This window comes from Rhinopithecus roxellana, chromosome 15 (genome assembly GCF_007565055.1).
Source record: "Rhinopithecus roxellana isolate Shanxi Qingling chromosome 15, ASM756505v1, whole genome shotgun sequence".
Classification (NCBI taxonomy): Eukaryota; Metazoa; Chordata; class Mammalia; order Primates; family Cercopithecidae; genus Rhinopithecus; species Rhinopithecus roxellana.
In genome coordinates, this window is record NC_044563.1 from 58799988 (window position 1) to 58820158 (window position 20171).

The 20171-nt window shown below is 47.3% G+C and overlaps 1 protein-coding gene across 3 annotated transcripts in view; it reads left to right on the forward strand.

Moving 5' to 3' along the window:
• Window positions 1–18331, forward strand: part of FAM168A (family with sequence similarity 168 member A) — a 209294-nt gene extending 190963 nt beyond the window's left edge. For all 3 annotated transcript variants that reach the window (XM_010366843.2, XM_010366844.2, XM_030917334.1), the window contains 4 exons: window positions 7320–7462; window positions 9182–9356; window positions 11189–11319; window positions 12150–18331. In XM_010366843.2, the coding sequence (XP_010365145.1) occupies window positions 7320–7462; window positions 9182–9356; window positions 11189–11301 (431 nt within the window). In that variant the 3' untranslated portion in view covers window positions 11302–11319; window positions 12150–18331. The remainder of the gene's footprint in view (window positions 1–7319; window positions 7463–9181; window positions 9357–11188; window positions 11320–12149) is intronic.
• Window positions 18332–20171: the final 1840 nt, after the last annotated feature.

Consider the following 20171-nt stretch of genomic DNA (forward strand, 5'->3'; position numbering starts at 1 on the left):
ATCTCAAAAAAGAAAAAAAAAAAATTACTGAGTGGCATTTTGACTCCATATAAGGAAGAACTTTGTGTCTTGTCAGAGCTGTTCAATAGAGGAATGACTGACTTTGGATGTGGTGAGAACTTACCTCTTAAGTTGTGAGGGCTGGACAAGCCCTCACAGGGATATTCCAGACAAGGCCTGATAGTGTTTCCACAAATTATTAATCTACTAAGTAAGTAGACTAGAAGAATTCATTGTATTTTTTTTCTTTTCTTTTCTTTAAAACATCTGTGTTAGTCTGTTCTTGTGTTGTTATAAAGAAATACCTGAGGCTGGGTAATTCATAAAGAAAAGAGGTTTAATTGGCTTCCAGTTCCGCAGACTGTGCAAGCATGGTACCAACCTCTGCTTAGCTTCTGGTGAGGGCCTCAGGAAGCTTACAGTCATGGCGGAAGGCAAAAGAGGAAGCCAGCATTATACATGGTGAGAGAGAGAGCAAGGGGCTGGGAAGGTGCCACACTCTAAATAATCAGAGCTCACTCATCAACAAGGGGATGGTGCTAAGCCATCATGAGGGATCCACCCCTATGATCCAATACCTCCCAGCAGGCCCCATTTCCAACACTGGAGGTTACATTTCAGCATGACATTTGGAGGAAACAAACATCTAAACCATATCAACATGCAATGTTATTTTCTCCTGAGTTTTCATTGCCCCTAGATGTCAATGTCAGTTTATGTTTATACAACATAACTCACCTTTTGTAAAATGTACTTTAATAATCACTGTCTCATTTAATCTACACTACACTCCTATTAAGTTATTTAGGTGGATTTTCATCCTAGTTTGAAAGACGAGACTCAGAAAGGTAATAGGTCCAACGCCACCCAGGTAGTAAGCAGCACAGCCGGAAAAAGTATCACCTGGGTTAAGATTCTATTACTGACTTTTTCATGAGATTGATTTTACTCTTTAAGAGAGGTATATCAGGCTGGGCGCGGTGGCTCACACCTGTAATACCAGCACTTTGGGAGACTGAGGCGGGCAGATCACGAGGTCAGGAGATCGAGACCATCCTTGCCAACATGGTGAAACCCCGTCTATACTAAAAATACAAAAAATTAGTCGGGCGTGGTGGTAGGCGCCTGTAGTCCCAGCTACTCAGGAGGCTGAGGCAGGAGGATGGCGTGAACCAGGGAGATGGAGCTTGCAGTGAGCCAAGATCGCGCCACTGCACTCCAGCCTGGGCGACAGAGCGAGACTCCATCTCAAAAAAAAAAAAAGAGTATGTCAGCCATAAGGAGTTTCTCCAGATACCTCAGGTAGAATGAATGAACATACATAAGATTACATATGTGTGTGTGTGTGTGTGTGTGTGTATAAAAATAGGGATAAACATATTCTCTCTTACATCTAAACATCTGGATATAGATGTGTATAGGCACACCTACTGTAGTGTAGCAGAAAGCAACCTGGAGTGGAAGCCCAAAGCATTGAATTCTAGACTGGGTTCTGTGTAACCTTGGATAATTGATGTCCATGCATTGGACCTTGATTTTTCAAACTGCAAAATGAGGGAACTGAACTAAATCATCTCCAAGGTTCTTTCTTGCAATCAGACTCCTTATCTCTCAGCAAGATGATGTGTACTGAGTGTCTTCCACCCCAACAGGGACCTCCTCTCTAGCTGCCCTTAACAGTAGCTGGCCAACAAACCATCTCCAAAAATGGAGTACTCATTCCCTTCAGAGGCAACCCTTTCCACAGTTGGAAAGTCTGAGTAACAGAAGGCCTTGCCTTCTACCACGTTGAAATCTTCCCGAATTCCCATTAAGTGTCCAGCAGCCACCTCCCACTGTTCCCTCCCAGACAGGCTATCACAGTCCCTGAAAAAGACCAAAATGTACCCACCCCCACCTTTTTTTTGAGACAAGGTCTTGCTCTGTCACTCAGGCTGGAGTCCAGTGTCACAATCACGTCACACTGCAGTCTCAAGCTCCTAGGCTCAAGCAATCCTCCTACCGCAACCTCCCATGTAGCTGGGACCACAGGCATGCAACACCATGCCCAGCTAATTTTTTAATTTCTTGTAGAGATGGGGTTTTGCCACATTGCCTAGGCTGATCTCAAACTCCTGTCTGTCCACCAGCTACCATGCCTGTCCTACCTCTCTTTTAAGCAAGTAATGTATAAACCTGTGCCATTTTTTAATGCAGTTGGGGTTGACTGGCCCTCCCATACTCAAAAAGATTCCTGCCAGCATTCAGATTTTGTGGCTTCTAGTACCACAGAAAATTCAGGGCACTTTGACAAATTCAGTTCAATTTCACTGACACTTGCCAAGCCTGTTTGTAATTAGGTTTCCTACTTATTCATCACTGTCTTACTTGGCTACCAACAAGGAATCTTAGGGGTCAAAGCAAGATTCAGACATAGAACTTTATTTTGTCCAGACATATAAATCTGATGATCAATAAAACGATTAGTCTAAAAGGCATCCGTAATGTGAGGATCAATGCCTTTGAAGGTGGCAGGGCTTCTACAACTGAAAAGATTTATGACAGAGAGAAAGGATTGCAGAAAGGACTGAAAAGGTTTTATCTTGTTAATGTACATACTCTTCTTATTACCCCCAGTTGATGGATTCTAAAATTATGGTTAGGAACCTAAGAGAAAGAACAGGACATCACAAACAAAGCCTCTTTTATAAGGCAGAGCTGGGACTTCTAGTGATTGAATTCCTTTTTTCTTTCATGATATTGCCTTTAGTGAAATGGGGACAACAAAGGCCAGTGTATTAAATGCCCAAGATTGGACTACAGAGACTTTAACTCAGCAAGAGCTCTACCTAGGGCATGGTGAGCCCTGAACTTTGGGCCCAGCTCTGTACTGATGTGCTGTACAGTTTGGGGAAAATCCGTCCTTCTGGGCTCCAGGTTCTTTCTCAGAAAGGGAGAAGGTTGAATATAAACCTCTAATGTCCTTCAGGCACAACATTCCAAAGTCTTAATTCTGTGACCTTCAAACTTAGAATTCCTTTCAGGATAGCCAGGCCTCCAGTGAGTGAACTGAGTCTAAGTTCATTTGGGCAAAATCTATGAGCCTTTTTTGTAACAAGCCCAACAGCTTCTTTTACTTAGATACATAAAGTAATAAACCCTGATTTATGTGTTACCCAAGCTCAGGCTATAGCCCCAGGGGAATTTTTAGTGTTCCTCCACAGTATTGACAGGACCACCAGTAAATTATGGAAAGTCCTCTGCAATGATTTCCTCATGAAAGTCTTCTGAAATACTCAGTGACTTAGAATGTCAGCACTAGAAATGTTCTTGGATACTGTGTAATCCAAATGAGGATATTCCCTGAGAGAGGAACTGACCTAACTAACTGACAGAACCTAGGATGAGGGCCCCCAAGCAGTTTCTGCAGCCTCATGAAGATCCTCCTGACAAACGGTAACCTTGAGAACCACTGTGGTTAGAGGAAGTAGCTCTGAGTCTTAGATCCCCACAAGCAGCTCTCTCTTTCAGCAACTACTCATTATCTCATCTGTGAAATGTTTATGTTGGTCTTAATGATCTCCGAGTCTTCTAGCTCTGCAGTTCTGCTTCTCCCATCTCAGACTGTCTGGACAAACAAGCAAAGGCCTTCTTCTGCAGCATCATCTCTTTGACTGCCAAGGGTGTTTTGGCTACTGATTTGTATTCTGAGTATGTGTGTGTCTCATTTCATAACATAAAGAAAGGGAAACATTCTCAGACAAGGTTATTCTTAGATGTGGGAACCAAATTCTGCTGCAGTCTCTTGGAGCTTTTTGATTGTCCTCAGAGGGATGGTCTCACCACTTTGTAATATGGCTGTCCTTGTGGCATAGAGTGGGTAATCCAGCTTCCCCAGGGAAGAGAAAAATTCCAGAGCACATTCTCCAGGAGCATAAAGGAAAGTAAGTCATCAGCATCGTTGGCCTGTTAACTATAAAGAATCATAAAATCATAGCATTTTAAGCCATAACATTTTAGAATCTTAGAATCCTGGAGTCTGTGTTTCAAGCTGGGACAGACCATAGTAGTCATAGTTCAGCTTTAGTCTTTCTGCCTGCATACCCTTAGGACAGAAGCTTACTGTCTTTCTATAAAGTGAGAAAGAAAATAATAATAACTGATCTTATAAAGTGCTTCTAATATGTCAGGTACTGTTCTAAGTGCTTTTTACTTAACAATTAATGCATTTATCACAGGAACCCTATGAAGTAGGTACCATTACTGTTCCCATATCATACACAAGGAGACTGATGTATCCTAGAGCTATTAAGTCGCAGAGCTGGGGGTTTGGACCCAGGCAGTCAGTCTGTCTCCAGACTGCTCATAACCACGGTTCTGTGCTACAGAGCTTTCAGAAATAGGCGTCTTCTGATTCAGGGATGTCCTACTCTCCTGCATAGAAAATGGATGCTTTCAGCTCTGCTAGGATTCTCTACACCTTGATATATTTCTTTAAATCAGGGGTCAGCAAACATTCCTATAAAGGCTTTTCAAAGGCCATATGCTCTCTATCAGTAACTACCATTGTAGCAGGAAAGTAGCCTTAGTCAATATGTAAATGAATAGATGTGGATGTGTTACAGTAAAACTTTGTTTATCAAAACTAGCTTCAATTACAAAAAACATGGCTGAAATTTAATTGTTGTAAATGTTTATAGTATGAATAAAAGATTCTGTAGTAAAATTAATTTGGAAAACACAGTCTTGTACATACTCCCATCTTAGAGATTCACAGTTCACCTCCCCACCTTCTTTAAGAGACAGGGTCCTGCAGTCACCCAGGCTGAAGTGCAGTGGTGTGATCATGGTTCACAACAGCCTTAGACTCCTGGGCTCAAGCCATCCTCATGCCTCAGCCTCCCAAGTAGCTGGGCACTACACCAGCCACCATGCCTGGCTACATTTTTTTCTTTTTTTTTTAGAGATGTAGTCTATGTTACCCAGGCTGGCGTTGAAGTCCTGGTCTCAAGTGCTTCTCCCGCCTTGGCCTCCCAAAGTGATGGGATTATAGGTGACAGCCATCACTTCCAGCCCACCCTATTGTTTTAAAAACTTCTCAGGGTCGTGGAATAAAAACAAAATCATAATTGTTTATCTCTATTTTACATTGTGATTTCACAAACATATGGGACTACAGAACTCTTTTCTTTCCTTTTCTTTGGCAAAAACAACTATTAAGATCCCTTGGAATCTATAGTCTGTTGTCCACATTTGGGAAATGTCTATCTCTGGTTTATCTATAAACCCCTTTGTTTATAGATCAGTAAATTGTGTCTCCGTACACACCAGATGGTTCATTCTAGACATCTGCAAAGCTGGACTCCCTGTCTCCCTCACAGAATCTGCTTCTCCTGTGACCACATTTCATGATTATGGAACTAGAAACTTTGAGGAATCTAGAAACTTTGAGGAATCTGCTCTAGACTTCTCACTCAGCTCATAGTCCCACTTCCAGTTAGTTTCTACTTCTCTTTAACATGCTTTCCTCTCTTTCATATGTCCTTTCCACTCTGTCGTCATTGCTACTTATTTCCCAAGCATATTTGACCACAAAACTATGGAAAAAAAACTATGGATCTGCAGGTGAAAAAATAAATGTCATGAATCCAGGGAATAGTCTGACTTTTGTGGCAGCTGTGCAGCAGCTCTCCTATCCTCCTGGGTCATCAGGGGCAGGGAGGTGCCAAGCCAAAGAGGTGCGATGTGGACTAAGAGAGATTTGTGACCATGTGGTAGTTTGCTTTTACTTGGGGTTAAGGTAGAAGAGACCCAGGATCTTTAGAACCATGGAATTTTTGTTTAGGAAGAAATCTTCATTCTTAGCCACCTGATTTTACAAAATAAGAAACTAAGGCCCAAAGACTTGACAGTTGTCACCAAAAATTAGGGGGGAAAGCCAGGACTGAAGACTAGATATCTTCTCTTCCAATAAAGCACTCCCTCCACTCTGCCCCAATCCCTTATTGTATAATAGAAACAGCACCTCGGAGCTGAAAGGGTCCTTGGTAAGCATCTTACAGGTGAAAGAGCTGAAGCCCAGAGAGGTTCAGTGAGGTCTGCTAGACCTACCCAAGATGGAACCACAGGAAATAAGTCACCTCAGCACCTCCCCAGCAGGGCTGCAAAGCCAGGGTCCCCTGGCACTGCCCCTTCAACTTAGAAGAGTTTAGAGTTTTTAGGAGAAGTTATTAAAAACACTTGCCTTTTCTGAGCCCAGGATCCCTTGTGTAAAGTGCAAGGATTGGGGTCACTTGACGATCACTTGGGTTCCATAGAATGATTCCATTTTGTGATTCTAAAAGGAGACAGTCTTGTTCCTGAATGACCCATGTTTCTTTTTAATTTATTTTTATTTATTTTTTGAGACGGAGGACTCATGTTTCAAGTTTTTTTCTGTGAACAAAGAGTCTGTCACTCTTTTCCAGAGGATTCAAAGGCAGCACAGTTTATTTACCTGGGCAATTGTGAGCTTCTTGGGGCCTGACTTCTCAGTCCCATTCTTAGCCCCAGCTTTTGTCTGTCCTGCTGAGGGACAAACATGGCCCATGTTCCAGGTTGATGTGAATCATTGCGATCCCTGACTTCAGGTCTTTTCAGGCAGAGGTGGCCTTCCCCTAGAGCCCAGGAGAGAAGGAGAAGCCAACTCTGCAGAGCAGTTCTTCAGCATCCTAGAAGATGACAGTCTCTGAATGGTGTTTTTGTATGGTCAGCATCCCAGAAGATGAGGGTCTCCGAATGGTGTTTTGTATGGGGTTTTCACCGTCAAACCTGGTGGGGAGGCAGGGGAACATGATGGAGGGAAGTCCAAGAAGAGAGAGAGATAAGGAGAAAAAGAAACAGAGCAAAAGAGAGAAAGAAACAGTAGCAAAAGGATACCCTGGATGCTGTGTGAGAAGACAGAAAAGCAAGTAGACAGAGAGTAGCAATAAAGAGCAAGTGAGTTGAGGGCTTCCATCTCTGGGCACCTGCCCGTTTCACAAGGCAGCTCCAAATCCCAGGCTGTCAGAGCTAAAAGGGACCATCTGGTTCTAGCCTCTTATTTTATAGATGAGAGCCCTGAGACCCAGAGAAAGAGAAGATGCCCAGAATCATCCATGCAGCCCTGTGCACCAGGACTGAGGGAGCTGCCTCTGGGGCCAGGCTTTCTGGGTGGAGCCCTGTTCTCTGTTTGTTCTCATCTGTCCTTCCTGCCTGGATTCAGCCCATCTTTGACTGGGGAGTCGCGACTGGGACCTGCTGCCTTCTAGCAGTGCTTTTCTGCCAACTAACTGGAAGTCTCTCTTATTGCCTTGGTACAGGATATACTGCGGGGACACCATACAAGGTCCCACCGACCCAGAGTAATACTGCTCCACCCCCCTACTCCCCATCACCCAACCCCTATCAGACGGCCATGTATCCAATCAGAAGTGCCTACCCCCAGCAGAATCTGTATGCCCAGGTAGGTACATGTCAAAGCCACTTCTTCTGCAGGTAGAGGAGCCTCCAGCCTGGGCGCAGTGTGGTGGGGTAGGGTGAGGAAGTGAGGGAAGGAGAGGACGGTTAGTGGCTCGGCCAGCTATCCTTGTTGTATCATGGAAGCGATATCCCTGCAGTCTGCTTACTCCCTCACTCCACAGCCCCTAGAGGGGTGAGGCATGAAGTCATTTAGATTAACAGAGCCCAGAATGTCAGAGGACAAAGGCCCTCAGAGATTTTCTAGCTCAACTCCTTTGTTAAACAAGTGGGGAAACTGAGACCCAAAGAAGGGAATGACTTGTCCAAGGTTACACCATGAGCTATTGGTTGGTCAAGATGAGACCCCAACGTCTTGGTCTTTTCTCTCTAACCCCCACATCTACCCTTCCTCAGTCTGTGAGCTGAGTGGGGAGGATGAAAGTACACAGGCTCTGCCACCAGACCTCTGTGACCTTAGGCAAGTTGCTCTCTCTTTCTGTGCCTGATGGGCCTTTCTGGGCTCCTTCAGCTAAAGGATGTATGCATTCCAGGATTGGTATGAGAAAGGGGACCATATGGGGCTCTGGCACACCCATGACACATTTTTCTGGAGTGACAACTCTATAGGAAGTATAAGTGGTGAGGAGAATACTTTTTTAGTTTAAAAAACAGCTATATTTTAGAGTAGAAGACAAAACTTAATAAAATAAAACGAGGCTTGAGATCAATTTATCCCATTTAATAGAAACATTTGAAGATTTCTGAATTAAGATGATATCAGGAGCTCCTGTTTACTTCCCCTAGAAGTCAGTGGGCCTGTGGATTGTGGTAGCAGGAAGCAGCCATGTGATTCAGGCATTGGGAGTCACCTCGGACCACTGCCTTCATCCTTGCCTTTCTACCTAAAGGGAAATAGCTAATAAGAGACATCCTGGGAAATGCTATCCATGTATGCCTTTGTTTTTTTTTTTTTTTTTCTGAGATGGAGTCTTGCTCTGTTACCCAGGCTGGAGTGCAGTGGTGTAATCTCAGCTCACTGCAACCTCCACCTCCCGGGTTCAAGCCATTCTCCTGCCTCAGCCTCCCAGGTAGCTGGGACCACAGGCATGCACCACCATGCCTGGCTCATTTTTTTGTATTTTTAGTAGAGATGTGGTTTCACCATGCTGATCAGGCTGGTCTCGAACTCCTGACCTCAAGTGATCTGCCTGCCTTGGCCTCCAAAGTGCTGGGATTACAGACATGAGCCACCGTGCCCGGCCGCCATTTTTTTTTCAACATGTACTTTTTTTTACAACGTGCACTTGTACCAGTATGATACTACTACTAACTATCCTTCCGTATATGTGTTCTGGAGTTTACCAACCCTGTTCACATGCTTGGTAACTGATTGACTGTTATTCCTAACTTTAAATTTTAGGCAGCTTATAAAAGTTCATTGCAGTAAGATAAAACATTTTAAAATGCTAAAACCAAGGTTAAGGGAATAGAGCTCTTACCCCGTTAGATCATCAGAGCAGCCTTAGGAGCAAGGCAGGACAGGATTAGAGCTTTATTTTTCAGACCAGAAGCTGAGCCCAGCACTGCACTGACCACAGTCACAAAGTAAGACAAGCAGAACCCCAGCTGGGGTCCGGACCTTGTGTCCTTCAGCCAGTGCTGCTCTCTCCATATCCCACCTACCTCTCCAAATGCCTATGTGACCTCAGCCTCTTTCCCCCAGGGAGCCTACTACACACAGCCGGTGTATGCTGCCCAGCCTCATGTCATCCACCACACCACGGTCGTCCAGCCCAACAGCATCCCTTCTGCTATCTACCCGGCACCTGTTGCCGCCCCCAGGACCAACGGCGTGGCCATGGGCATGGTGGCAGGCACCACCATGGCAATGTCAGCAGGTGAGGGCAGCTTCTGCATCAGTGTCCATCCCTTTCCTCTATGAACTCAAAACAGAGCGGAGAACAGTCATAGAATCGACTGCAGTGTAGCACAAGAGATCCTGCGCCAGGGGGCTTGTGAACCCAGAGGCAGGAGCCTCTAAATCTGTCTGTGGGGATGAGGAAGATTTCACCAAGAAGGGCATATTGAGCTAGGCCTTAAAGGGTGAACACAGGCTAACTAGAGAAGTGAAAGAGGGAAGGGCAGTGCAGAAAGAACATGAATATGGCATGTTCACAGAATGGAGGAATGGAGCCAAGGCCCTTAGGAAATAGGGACTTGGAGTTGGAAGGTGGCTAGATCGCTGGCAAGGATAAGATGGTGGAAACTCTTGAACACCTTTTGGTACCTCTATTGCGCACAAAGTGGGTCAAGCAGGGTAGGGATGCGGTTAGGTTTAAACATTCTCTGGCTGCAGAGTGGAGACAGGATTAGAAGGGGTGATTTGGAAGCAAGTAGCTCAGTAAGGAGGTTGTCAGTGTACTTTAGGGGAGAGAGATGATGCTAGCACTCCAATAACAGCAGGGGCACCAAAAAGAGGACACAGGGGCAATGTTCTTTATTAGGCAGGAGCTTAAGAACCTGTGCAGTAATTATAATAATTATGAGGAATGAGAGAAGCAGAAGTCCCCAAGGACCCCCCCCCCCTTTTTTTTTTTGGAGACAGGGTCTTGCTTTGTCACCCAGGCTGGAGTGCAGTGGCACGATCTTGGCCTACTGCAGTCTTGATCTGCTTGAGCTCAAGTGATCTTCCCACCTCAGCCTCCCAAGTAGCTGGGACCACAGGCATGCGCCACCACACCCGGCTAATTTTTGTATTTTTTTGTGGAGGCAGGGTTTCACCATGTTGCACAGGTTAGTCTTGAACTCTTGGGCTCAAGGGATCCACCCACCTCAGACTCCCAAAGTACCGGAGTAACAGATGTAAGCCATTATGTCTAGCCTAGAGACCCGACTTTTAAAGAACCAGCTAGGATACCATCTGAGGTAAGAAAGTATAAGGGGTAGAGTGAGCATTTGGATTTTATTCTGCCCCTAATGTAAGGGTATGGTTAAGGCCTCTTACTCCCCAGATCAAGTTTGCAAACTGTTGGCAAACTGACTCAGTGTCAGCCTTGTTCAGGTCCTGGGAACCCAATATCAACAGATCAGATCAGAACACTGTCCTTAAGGAACACCTAGGTTAGTGTGGGAAATACAACCACATACATCGCAATTACCACTCAGTATGATTGTGCAGTAAGAGAAGCATACAAAGAAAAGTAAAAGGAAGGCTGGGCGTGGTGGCTCACACCTATAATCCCAGCATTTTGGGAGGCCGAGGTGGGCGGATCACTTGAGGTCAGGAGTTTGAGACCAGCCTGGCCAACATAGCGAAACCCCATCTCCACTAAAAATAAAAAAATTAGCTGGGTGTGGTGACGGGCACCTGTAATCCCAGCTGCTCAGGAGGCTGAGGCAGGAGAATCGCTTGAATTCAGGAGGCAGAGGCTGCAGTGAGCTGAGATCGAACCATTGCACTCCAGCCTGGACAAGAGAGCGAGACTTCATCTCAAAGAAAAAGGGAAAAGGAGGACTTAGAATAGTGATTGATTCTGTCCTTAAGCATCAGAAAAGATTCTCCTAAGGAGGTGAAGTCTGGCAAGGTGGAGAAGGGCGGACAGCAGTTCATCAGGAAGGCGAGGGAGATATGGGGGATTTGGGCAGAGGGAGCAGCCATGTAGCTTCATCCTCTTCATTCCTGTGTCTGGTACAGCCTCGTCAGGTTGCTTTTTTCTCTCTGGATGCTCAGGTACCCTGCTGACTACACCCCAGCACACGGCGATTGGGGCACACCCCGTCTCCATGCCAACATATAGGGCCCAAGGAACCCCTGCGTACAGCTACGTGCCCCCACACTGGTAAAGCCTGCAGCCCATCCAAGTGAGTGTGGCCAGGGTGAGAAGTGGGAGGGGGATGCATACAGGAACTGCGTCAAAGTCCCTGATTTGGGTCTGGTGCACAGGTGTCAGCTGGAGCAGGTAACAGCTGTCAAGTTATCAGTTGCTTTCCTGCTCCAAGGTCCATAATATCACTCTTAATAATAGCTATCACTTCTGTTGACTGCTTGTTGAAATCTAAATAAGAACAGAAATAATAATAGCTATCCCTTTGTTTATGTTATCTCATAATCCTTATAGTTGCTCTGTGAAATAAGGATCATTAGCTCCATTTTACAGATAAATATGTAGTTCAGTATCACTTAGCCAGTAAAAATTAAGCTAGGGCTTAAACTTCAGTTCTCCAGTACTGAATTCTGTGCCATTTACCTTATGGTCTTCAGATTTCTTTTAACTTTGGGCCCCATTCTTCAAATGAACTCTTTACCTAGATCATATGTTAGAGCTTTGATTGGAGCTATTTGGAGGCTTTGGGCTGACCCAGGCCACTGGCTTCCTTGGTCCCCTCAGCAGCTCCTGAGGCAGTGAAAGTGAACCATAGTGCTCCAGGGATGTCACTTTGAAATCCTCTGGCCCACCACATCATCTGGCCTCCCCCATCTCCTCCAGGGCTCTTGGCACCAGAGTACAACAGCTTCCACAGGCAGGAAGCGGGCAGCTTCACTAGGAAGGCACAGAGGCTCCATTGAGGGCTCCCGAGTTGAGGGGAAGGGGTCCAGAGGTTTCCTTGAGGAAACCTGGAATATCACTGACACTGTTTGGAGGCCTCTGGAATATCACTTGACACTGTTTCTTTCCCCTTTCCCTCCACAGATCTGGAGTCACACATTGTATGCAACTACTCAAGTCTTACACCGGTGCTGGAGCAGTTCCCTAGCAGCACCACCTCTATTTGCAAGAAGAGACAACGGAAGTGCAAGGGTCACTTTATGCATCTTTAATGGTTTTGATTTTTATTTTTGGTTTTTGTAAAAGCTGCTTTTTCTAATCTCCTGCCTCTCCCCGACTGTCCCCCTCTTAGCCGCTGCCCTTCCAGCTCTACCCACTTCCTCCTACCTGACCAGGCCATGTCCTCTCTGCTCTTCCCTAAGTGTCCTGTCCCTGGGGATCCCAGTCTAGAGGCAAGCAGAGAGTAGGGTTTATTGCAATGGTTCATCCGAAGGCTGGATTCCATTTGAAGAGCATAAACAGATGTGGTCCAGGGTAGGAACTCAGAGCTGTTGAGCAGGCTACATCTCTGGGGGAGTGTTCTGGTTGTTTTTCTTAAGCAAGATTAGTTCAGGACATTCCCATGTCCTGGACACAAATGAAATGTCTCCTGAGAACCATTGCAACAGACCAAGAACAAAACCACCTGAGTATGTAGGAATGTTATTAGCCCCTTAATACCCCAGGCCAAGAACCTGGGGAAAAAAGTCTTTAGAATTTGGGGGAGGGTGGGGGGAGGGAGGGCATTGTGGGGAAGGAGAGGGGAGAGGGGAGAAGGGAGCAGTGTTTGCCTCATGGCTTTGGTTTGAAAGGTCTCTGGTCAAAGCATCTGGCCCTGGACCTTCTGATTTACACAGTGATGTTAACTGACCTGGCACTTCCTCAAAAGGTGATTTTGACCTTAGACCTGCAAGCGGCTGCAGGGTGGTGGGATCCCAGCATCCCGAGGCCTTGGAAGGCCAGATGCCCTGTGTCATCCAGACTTCAGCCTCTGAGCTGTCATGGACCGACTCTGATGAGGAGCTTCCTCCTGACTGGAGTGGGAACCTAGGGCATTTCTCTCCCTTTCCTTTTGCCCTTCCCAGTGCCAGGACTCACCTGTCTGACTGTAGAGCTTGCAGGCAGGCCAAGCCCTTGGTTACCTGTGCCATTCATGGCCCAAGTGAAGGAACCATATTCCAGGTGGGTGCTGGCAGTTCTGAAGGTCAGGATAGTGAAGGAAAAGCAATAGCAATAAACATTTCATAGACTCATGGAACTGAAGGGACCTTAGCAATCATCTCATCCATTCCCCTATTTGGCAGATGAGGAAACTGAGGCCCAGAGAAGAGGAAAGGACTGCCCTGGACCTTACAGTAAATTAGCATTAAATGCAGCCTTCCTACCTAGTGGGCACCTTGCCTACAAAAATGTACCTAGGGACAGATTGGCTTGGTTTTGTAAAAATTAAGTCGGCAGTGCCCATACCTGGTGAGTCTGGAACGGTCTCTGGGCTCCTGTTTCTGCCCTCCAAAGGCGGGGGTTGAAGACTGGCCAGAAGCTACATGGGGGCAGATGGCAGGAACAGAAATGGCAAATGAAGAAATAGCATTTGGAAATTCTGTGAAGACATCTGGAACTTTCATCCTGTACCTGACTCCACCTCCAGGAGAAGGAGCAGGTGGGCTGGCTGAAAAGGAGAGGCCATGCTTTTAGGACAGTAGCCCCTCATCCCGAGAGGAGAGGAAGAGGAGGAAGAGAGTGGGAGTCATCAGGAGAGGAGGACGAGGATGAGGCCCAGGAGACAGGCTCACCTGGGAGAAGAGGGACCCCTGGGACCAGGAGGTCCCTGCTAGTCTCAGCCAGGAGCCTGGATTGCCCAGCAGCAGCCTCTGGCACCCAGCACTTGGCTGGGCCAGCAGCTCCTCTGGGAGTGGGGCACGAACATTTTACTGTACTAAATGGGATCATTGACAACATTTGGGACTTTAAAAAACTGCTTTCATTTTAAATTCACGCAAACTTGGACATACCCTTATCCCTACCTGCCATGTCTCCCTAAGGGAAGGAAAAATCAGGAAACCTTTGGGTTGGAAGGAGCTCAGAAGCTGTCTAGCCATTCCCAGGAGGGTAAAGCCCATCAGCATCCTTGGTCTAGAGCCAGGAGTTTGGGGGCCTACCTTCCTGGGCTTCCAAGGAACTTTAGGACCAGTAAGAAAAAATTCAGCTTTTCTAAATTGTCTGTTCTGGGGTGCTGACGAGGTTTCACTTTAAAACAACAGAAAGTTTTCCAGTGTTAATTCACTTTTTGCAAATACCTCCTCCCACCCTCTTTGCTTTTGTAAAGGTGGGTAAAGGTTGTTCTGGATTATGTCGTACGTGTTTGAAAAATGCCAAAATAATGATAATGATGATAATAATAATAGAAACATTTGGATTTGTCAGGTGCATCACAGAGTTCAAAGCACTTCACAGCCTTTCATGTACTCGCCCTGAGAGGGATGGGGTCACAATTATTACAGTCAATTGACAAATGAGGAAACAGGTTATGGAAGGGAACAGGCCCACAGTGAACAGCATGCTGGTATCTGCCAGGCTTCCCAGAACCCTGCTGCCTCCATGTGGGCTGGGGTGGAACCACAGAGAGGAGAAAGGAAGAAGAGGAGACCAGGAATGACCTTGTAACTTTTGTTCTTTCTATACCAGTAAGTAAAACTAACAGCTGGACCTCAGAGTTCACAGAGCAGTTGAACATAAATTATCTGGTTTAACCCGATGAAACAGGTTATTTCTCCTATTTGATCCATAAGGAAATCAAGGCTTGGAAAAGTCAAGTGACTTGCTAATAAGTGACAGAGCCACTTGAATCCCAGGCTGTCTGCTGTCTCGTTCCCCTCCATCTGATCCCCACACAGGCTCACATACTGAAGCATTTGTGCTCTGTGCCCTATCTTAGCCCCTACTATGTAGTTCAAGAGCAAAGGGAGGCCCCAAGGTGAAAATAGGGCACTGAAAGGCTGTGGTTTGGAGGAGCCCAGGTCCAGCACCCCTTTTTCAGTATGAGCCCCAGTTCAGCCGGCTTCAGCCTCTTGGTATGATGGAGATCCACAAGCCTGGCCAAGCTTGGGGAGTCACTGCAAAAGGACTGAGCCCAGGAGAGCGGGGGCAGTCATGTGCCTCTGGTAAGAAGGGCACAATTACTGGTAAGGACACAGAGATCCAGTGGGAAGTACCATAGGTGTCCTCCAAAGATTCTAGATGGCGCAGTGGCCAAGCTAGATAAAAAGTCAGAGCTGGAAGGGCCCTCTCATTGAAGGCAGGCAAGCAAGAGAGGACAAGGGATGTGGCCGCCGACAATAAGCTACAGTACTGGCCCCAGAATGCAAACCCCTCCCTCCTCCTCACGCCACTGCGTCTCCCCAGGTGTAACACCTGTGGCCAGGATCAGGGGTCCAGATGGTTCCAGTCACCAGCCAACCCTTTTGAATTCCTCTACTTCTTCTACCTGACCTCCCCTCCTCACTGGCCTGGGGCCGAGGAAGTTTGAGTCTGGGAGCTGGATTGCCTGCAAATAGTGAAAGCCTGAAACATAATGGTTTGCCGTGTTTTGAAAAAAATGCATATTTAATTTCTTCCTCATGAGATAGGAGTTGCTGTTCTTTCTTACCTGGTAATGACTCTAAAATGTATATCCCCTTTCCTGAATATCTAGCAGAGACACACACACCTGTCCAGAGCTTTTTTGGTATGCAAAGTACTTTGACATTGGTTGCGAAAGTCCTCCATTTTATAGGCAAAAAAACTAAGGCTCAGGAGGCTTGACACTTGCTAAAAGGTCACACAGCTTGTAAGTGATTCTTCAAATCCTCTGCTCTTTCTGCTGCCACCTGCTGGGCCTCTTGGCAAGCATGAAGGGAGGGGCTCACTGTACTTTATAGAGAGCTGGGAAGCCCAGTCCTCTGAGCTGAGCATATTTGTATGAACTGCTTTGGGCCAGGACCTGTAATGAGCCCTGGGGAGGGACCCAGAGACACATCTAGCTGGCAGCACAAGGAGGATGAGAATTTGCAACTAAAGGCCTCACTTGGACAAAACACTTTGGGGTCACAATGCCCAGGACTGAAGACATGTTCGAGGACAGCACGAGGCATCTTTCTATTGGGAGACCCATGTCCTTGGTAAGCATGCACACCTGGCTTCCTATCCCCTGAGCCTGCCCACTGTCCAGATCCAGTGAATTGGTACACCACCAGGATCTGGTGGTGTAGCCTTGGCCAAAAGCATACAGACGGAAGTCTCTGGGCTTGCTTTTCCCATGGGTGAGGACCAGAACCAGACTCTGAGCATCCTTACCACTGGCCACCCAGATTGTTCCAAATTTGAGGTACCCCGTTCCCAGAGATCTGGGGGTCCTTCTTTGGCGGGCTTACTTGGTTCTGATGGCCTTCAGAAAGGAATCACATGAAGTATAAAAGGATAGGCCCCTTGGTCACCAAGTTTTGGCTCCTCATACAGATAGGACTCATCCAGGATTCCAGTGAGGCACTGGCTAAGCTTCCATATCAAATTCCTCAGCTTTGTTCTGTGCCCAGAGTGAACTTTCTCTTCTATATCACCATCTGTATCAGAATCCCTCCTCAACTGCAGTTAAGTGAAAATACGTGGAAGTCTGCTTTTCTATCCTGTATTCTCCCACATCACTACTGGCTGTGCAGCCTCTGCTGCTTGCCAAGTTTGGGAATCCGGAGAGGGGCAGTAGCAGAGTGGGCCAGTGGACCCACCCGCAGAGCTGAAGAAACACGCCACACTAACTGATGGGATTCCACACCAGAGCCTCTGAGCGCAGGCAGGCGTGCCAGGTGGGCTGCAGGGTTTGTCCTTTACTTATCCATCTGCCCCTCTCCTAGAAAACTTGTTTCTGAAATTAGGCATTCTATGGTTCCAGGGCCCAGACTTGGGTCCCAGTCCCTCAGTTTCTCCAGTGGATATATGCTGTGGTGCATGCTGTTAAGTCCAACCCAAAGGCCAACCGAGGCGCACAGGAATTGGGACTGGCTGCCACAAAGCTAGAAAGGGACAAGACAACTCTTTCTTCCCTGTGGCCACATGGATAGTCCCTGGATATTCTTGCTGTGGTAGTAAGGTCCTCTACCCCATTCCAGCCACTGATAGCGGGAGGATTTTCCTTCCTGAGGAGAACAGATGTAACAGCTTTGCAGATAAGTACCAGCCCACAGGACTCAAATGGGTGAAATCCACTTTGGGCCTGACCCCAGCAAGACCAGCCATCTCCAGGCCCCAGCCTTTCTCCTCAGGCCTAAGAGTCAGGGAAAGAGCGGGGACTGTCCCAGAGACCACCTCCTCGGGTCAGCCAGATAGTCTGGATCTATGCCGTGACTCAAGCTCCTCCTTACCCAGGGGGAGGTAAGGCCAGGCCTCTGGCAACTTGGAGTTGTCTGTAATAATCTTGAAAGGCCCAAGGGCCTGTCCCCATTCTGACTTCAAGGCATCTCCTTCCCTGTTTCATACCACATGACAGAGAAACCTGTTCTCATGGCATGTAACATCCCTGTGAAGACAGCGTTGTATATGATTTTGTATTTTTTAATTCATTTTAATCTACAGGTTGGAATCTAATTTTTAAATTTTATTGGAACTCACATTTTAAAAAGAAATAAAAACATTTAAAATAACAATAATAATAATAATAAACCTTTGACCGGTGTCTTCCAAGTAGTTTGATCAAAGAATTTATAGGTGTTTTCAAAACACAGTCCAGAGTGTAAAGATTGGAAAGCCCCATGGCCTCACTTGTGTGTATGAAGTGTAAATCTGGTTTTGTTTTGTTGTTTTGGATTCTTTTGGGTTTTTGTTTTGTTTTGAAGATCAGTGATCACTCTGAAAGATTGAAGCCAAGAATTTGTAACTATGATATTTACTGTAAGCTGTAGAACACTCAATAACTATTAAAAAAAAAAAAAAAAAGTTTCCCCAAAAAAAAAAAAAAAAAGTCTTAGGTGACTAGACTGAGTGGTTCTTGGGGAGGGAGGCACAGAGGACTGTCCCGGGCCAGTGAGTCCCTTGGGCTTCTCCCCAAGTTGATGCTAAACTTGTTGTCAGCAGTCAAGAAAAACCTATGGTGCATCTCACAGCTGATCTGATAGGGGTCTGCCCTAAGGGTCTCACAGCTGCTGGGAGCTATAAGGGACAACTTCAGCACCTACCCTAAGTGTGTGATGTGGGAGCACAGTGAGGCCATTCAGAGTTGAAATCCATTGAGCCATCTGCTCAATGAAGCTGACATCTATCGAGTGCCTAGTGTGTGGCTGGCGCCTGCTGCTCATGTTAGTTAAGGCATTCGGTCCTCACAGCACAGGTGAGGTGAGCCCTGTTGTTAGCACCATCTTAGATGGGGAAGCTGAGGAGGGTAAGTACAGAGCTGGTGAGGGGCAGAGTTAGAACTCACATTTGGCACTTGGTCTGACTCCATAGTCCACGCACCAAGCCCCACGTTCTGCCCATCTCAGAGTAAACAAGGCCCAAGTTGTTTGTTGTTGTTTCTGAGAGTCTCACTCTCACCCAGCTGGATTGCAGTGGCACAATCTCGGCTCACTGCAACCTCCACCTCCTGGGCTCAAGTGATCCTCCCACCTCACCCTCCTGAGTAGCTGGGACTACAGGTGCCCACCATCACTCCCAGCTAATTTCTGTATTTTTGTGTGTGTGTGGAGGCGGTGTTTCACCATGTTGCCCAAGCTAGTCTTGAACTCTTGGGCTCAAGCGATCTGCTTGCTTCAGCCTCCCAAAGTCCTGGGATTACAGGTATGAGCCACTGAACCCAGCCCCCTGAGCTTTCTTAAAAGATGGATTTGTCAGATGGGAAACCAAGGGGGACTTGGTGGTTTGTGGTTACAGAAAAAGGACAGCTGAGGGAGGCTCTGGCGCCTTCATCCAAAGCAGTCCCATCAAGTGCTATCAGTTTTGCCTCCTAAACATCTGAATCTCTTATCTCCCCTCTGGGTGAAGCCACTGCCCTAGCCCAGGCGCAGGCTTCTCTTCCTGGTTATCTGTCCACCATTCCTTCCCAGGGCCGGCCGCCTACAGTTCATGCTCCGTAGCTGTATCTCCAAGAACTCAGCCTCCTTACCTGGAGAGGAAACAGGCCAAAAGAGGCCAAGTAGCTTGGCTCACACTGCAGCTGAAATGAAAACTTAGACCTCCTTACTCTCTAATGCCTCTCACCAAATCTCACCCTGTGCCTCCACCCAGCCTCCCTTCCTGTCCTTGATCCAATATGAAACCCACCCACAGTGTCCGAGGGGGCACCTCTGGCCAGAGGCATTGTTGCTGCTGAGTCACCAGTCAGTTTATCCGGTGCAGGAAGGGATTTTCTCTCAGAGGCTCAGCTCCAGGTCACAGTGGAGGAGCTGAGGGCCAGGAGGGGAGGTGGAGACTTGGGTCCCGGCTCCTACCATTCTGGCCCATAGGGAAGAGGGGTGGAGCACAGAGGTCAAGCTCAGAACTCTTCCCCTCAGTGGTCAGCCCAGAACCCCACCCTGTCCTCCAGCTCCCACCTCCACGTGAGCCTCTTGAACTCAAGAGCTGACAAAGCTTCAGGGATTTAGATGGAGCAAGCCAGAAACGCTTCCAGGTGAGGATATGGGCCCTAAAGACCAAGGACATCAGACACCTACTTGAGCCCTCAGCTCTTCATCCCACTCTTGCAGGCTAGCCTCAATACCCCAAGGGACAGGTGAAGAACTAGGCCAGGGCCACACCTTTCAGCAAGCAGAAAATTGGGGAGGGGGGAGTCTGGAGGAGAGCACAGTGCTTACTGTGAGGGGCCACTCAGCCCTGGCCTGGAAGCCTGCACCCAGCCCCCGCGCACCCTGGCTTGCATGTGTATGTGCCTCTACCCAGGCGAGACGGGCAGGCTGCGGAGAGGGCATCTCGACCCCACAGCCCAGCCTTCCCCTGGGGAAGGAGGCCGAAGGCCAGCCGAGATGGAGAAGCCAGACCCTGAGATGCAGCTGAACCGCTGGCAAATAGGGACTCCAAGCACACGCTGGTAGCCGCAGGAAATACTTCCTTGGGTACACTGGTGATGCCTGCTAGTCTCCTACAGTGGACACCCTGTCCTACACTTTA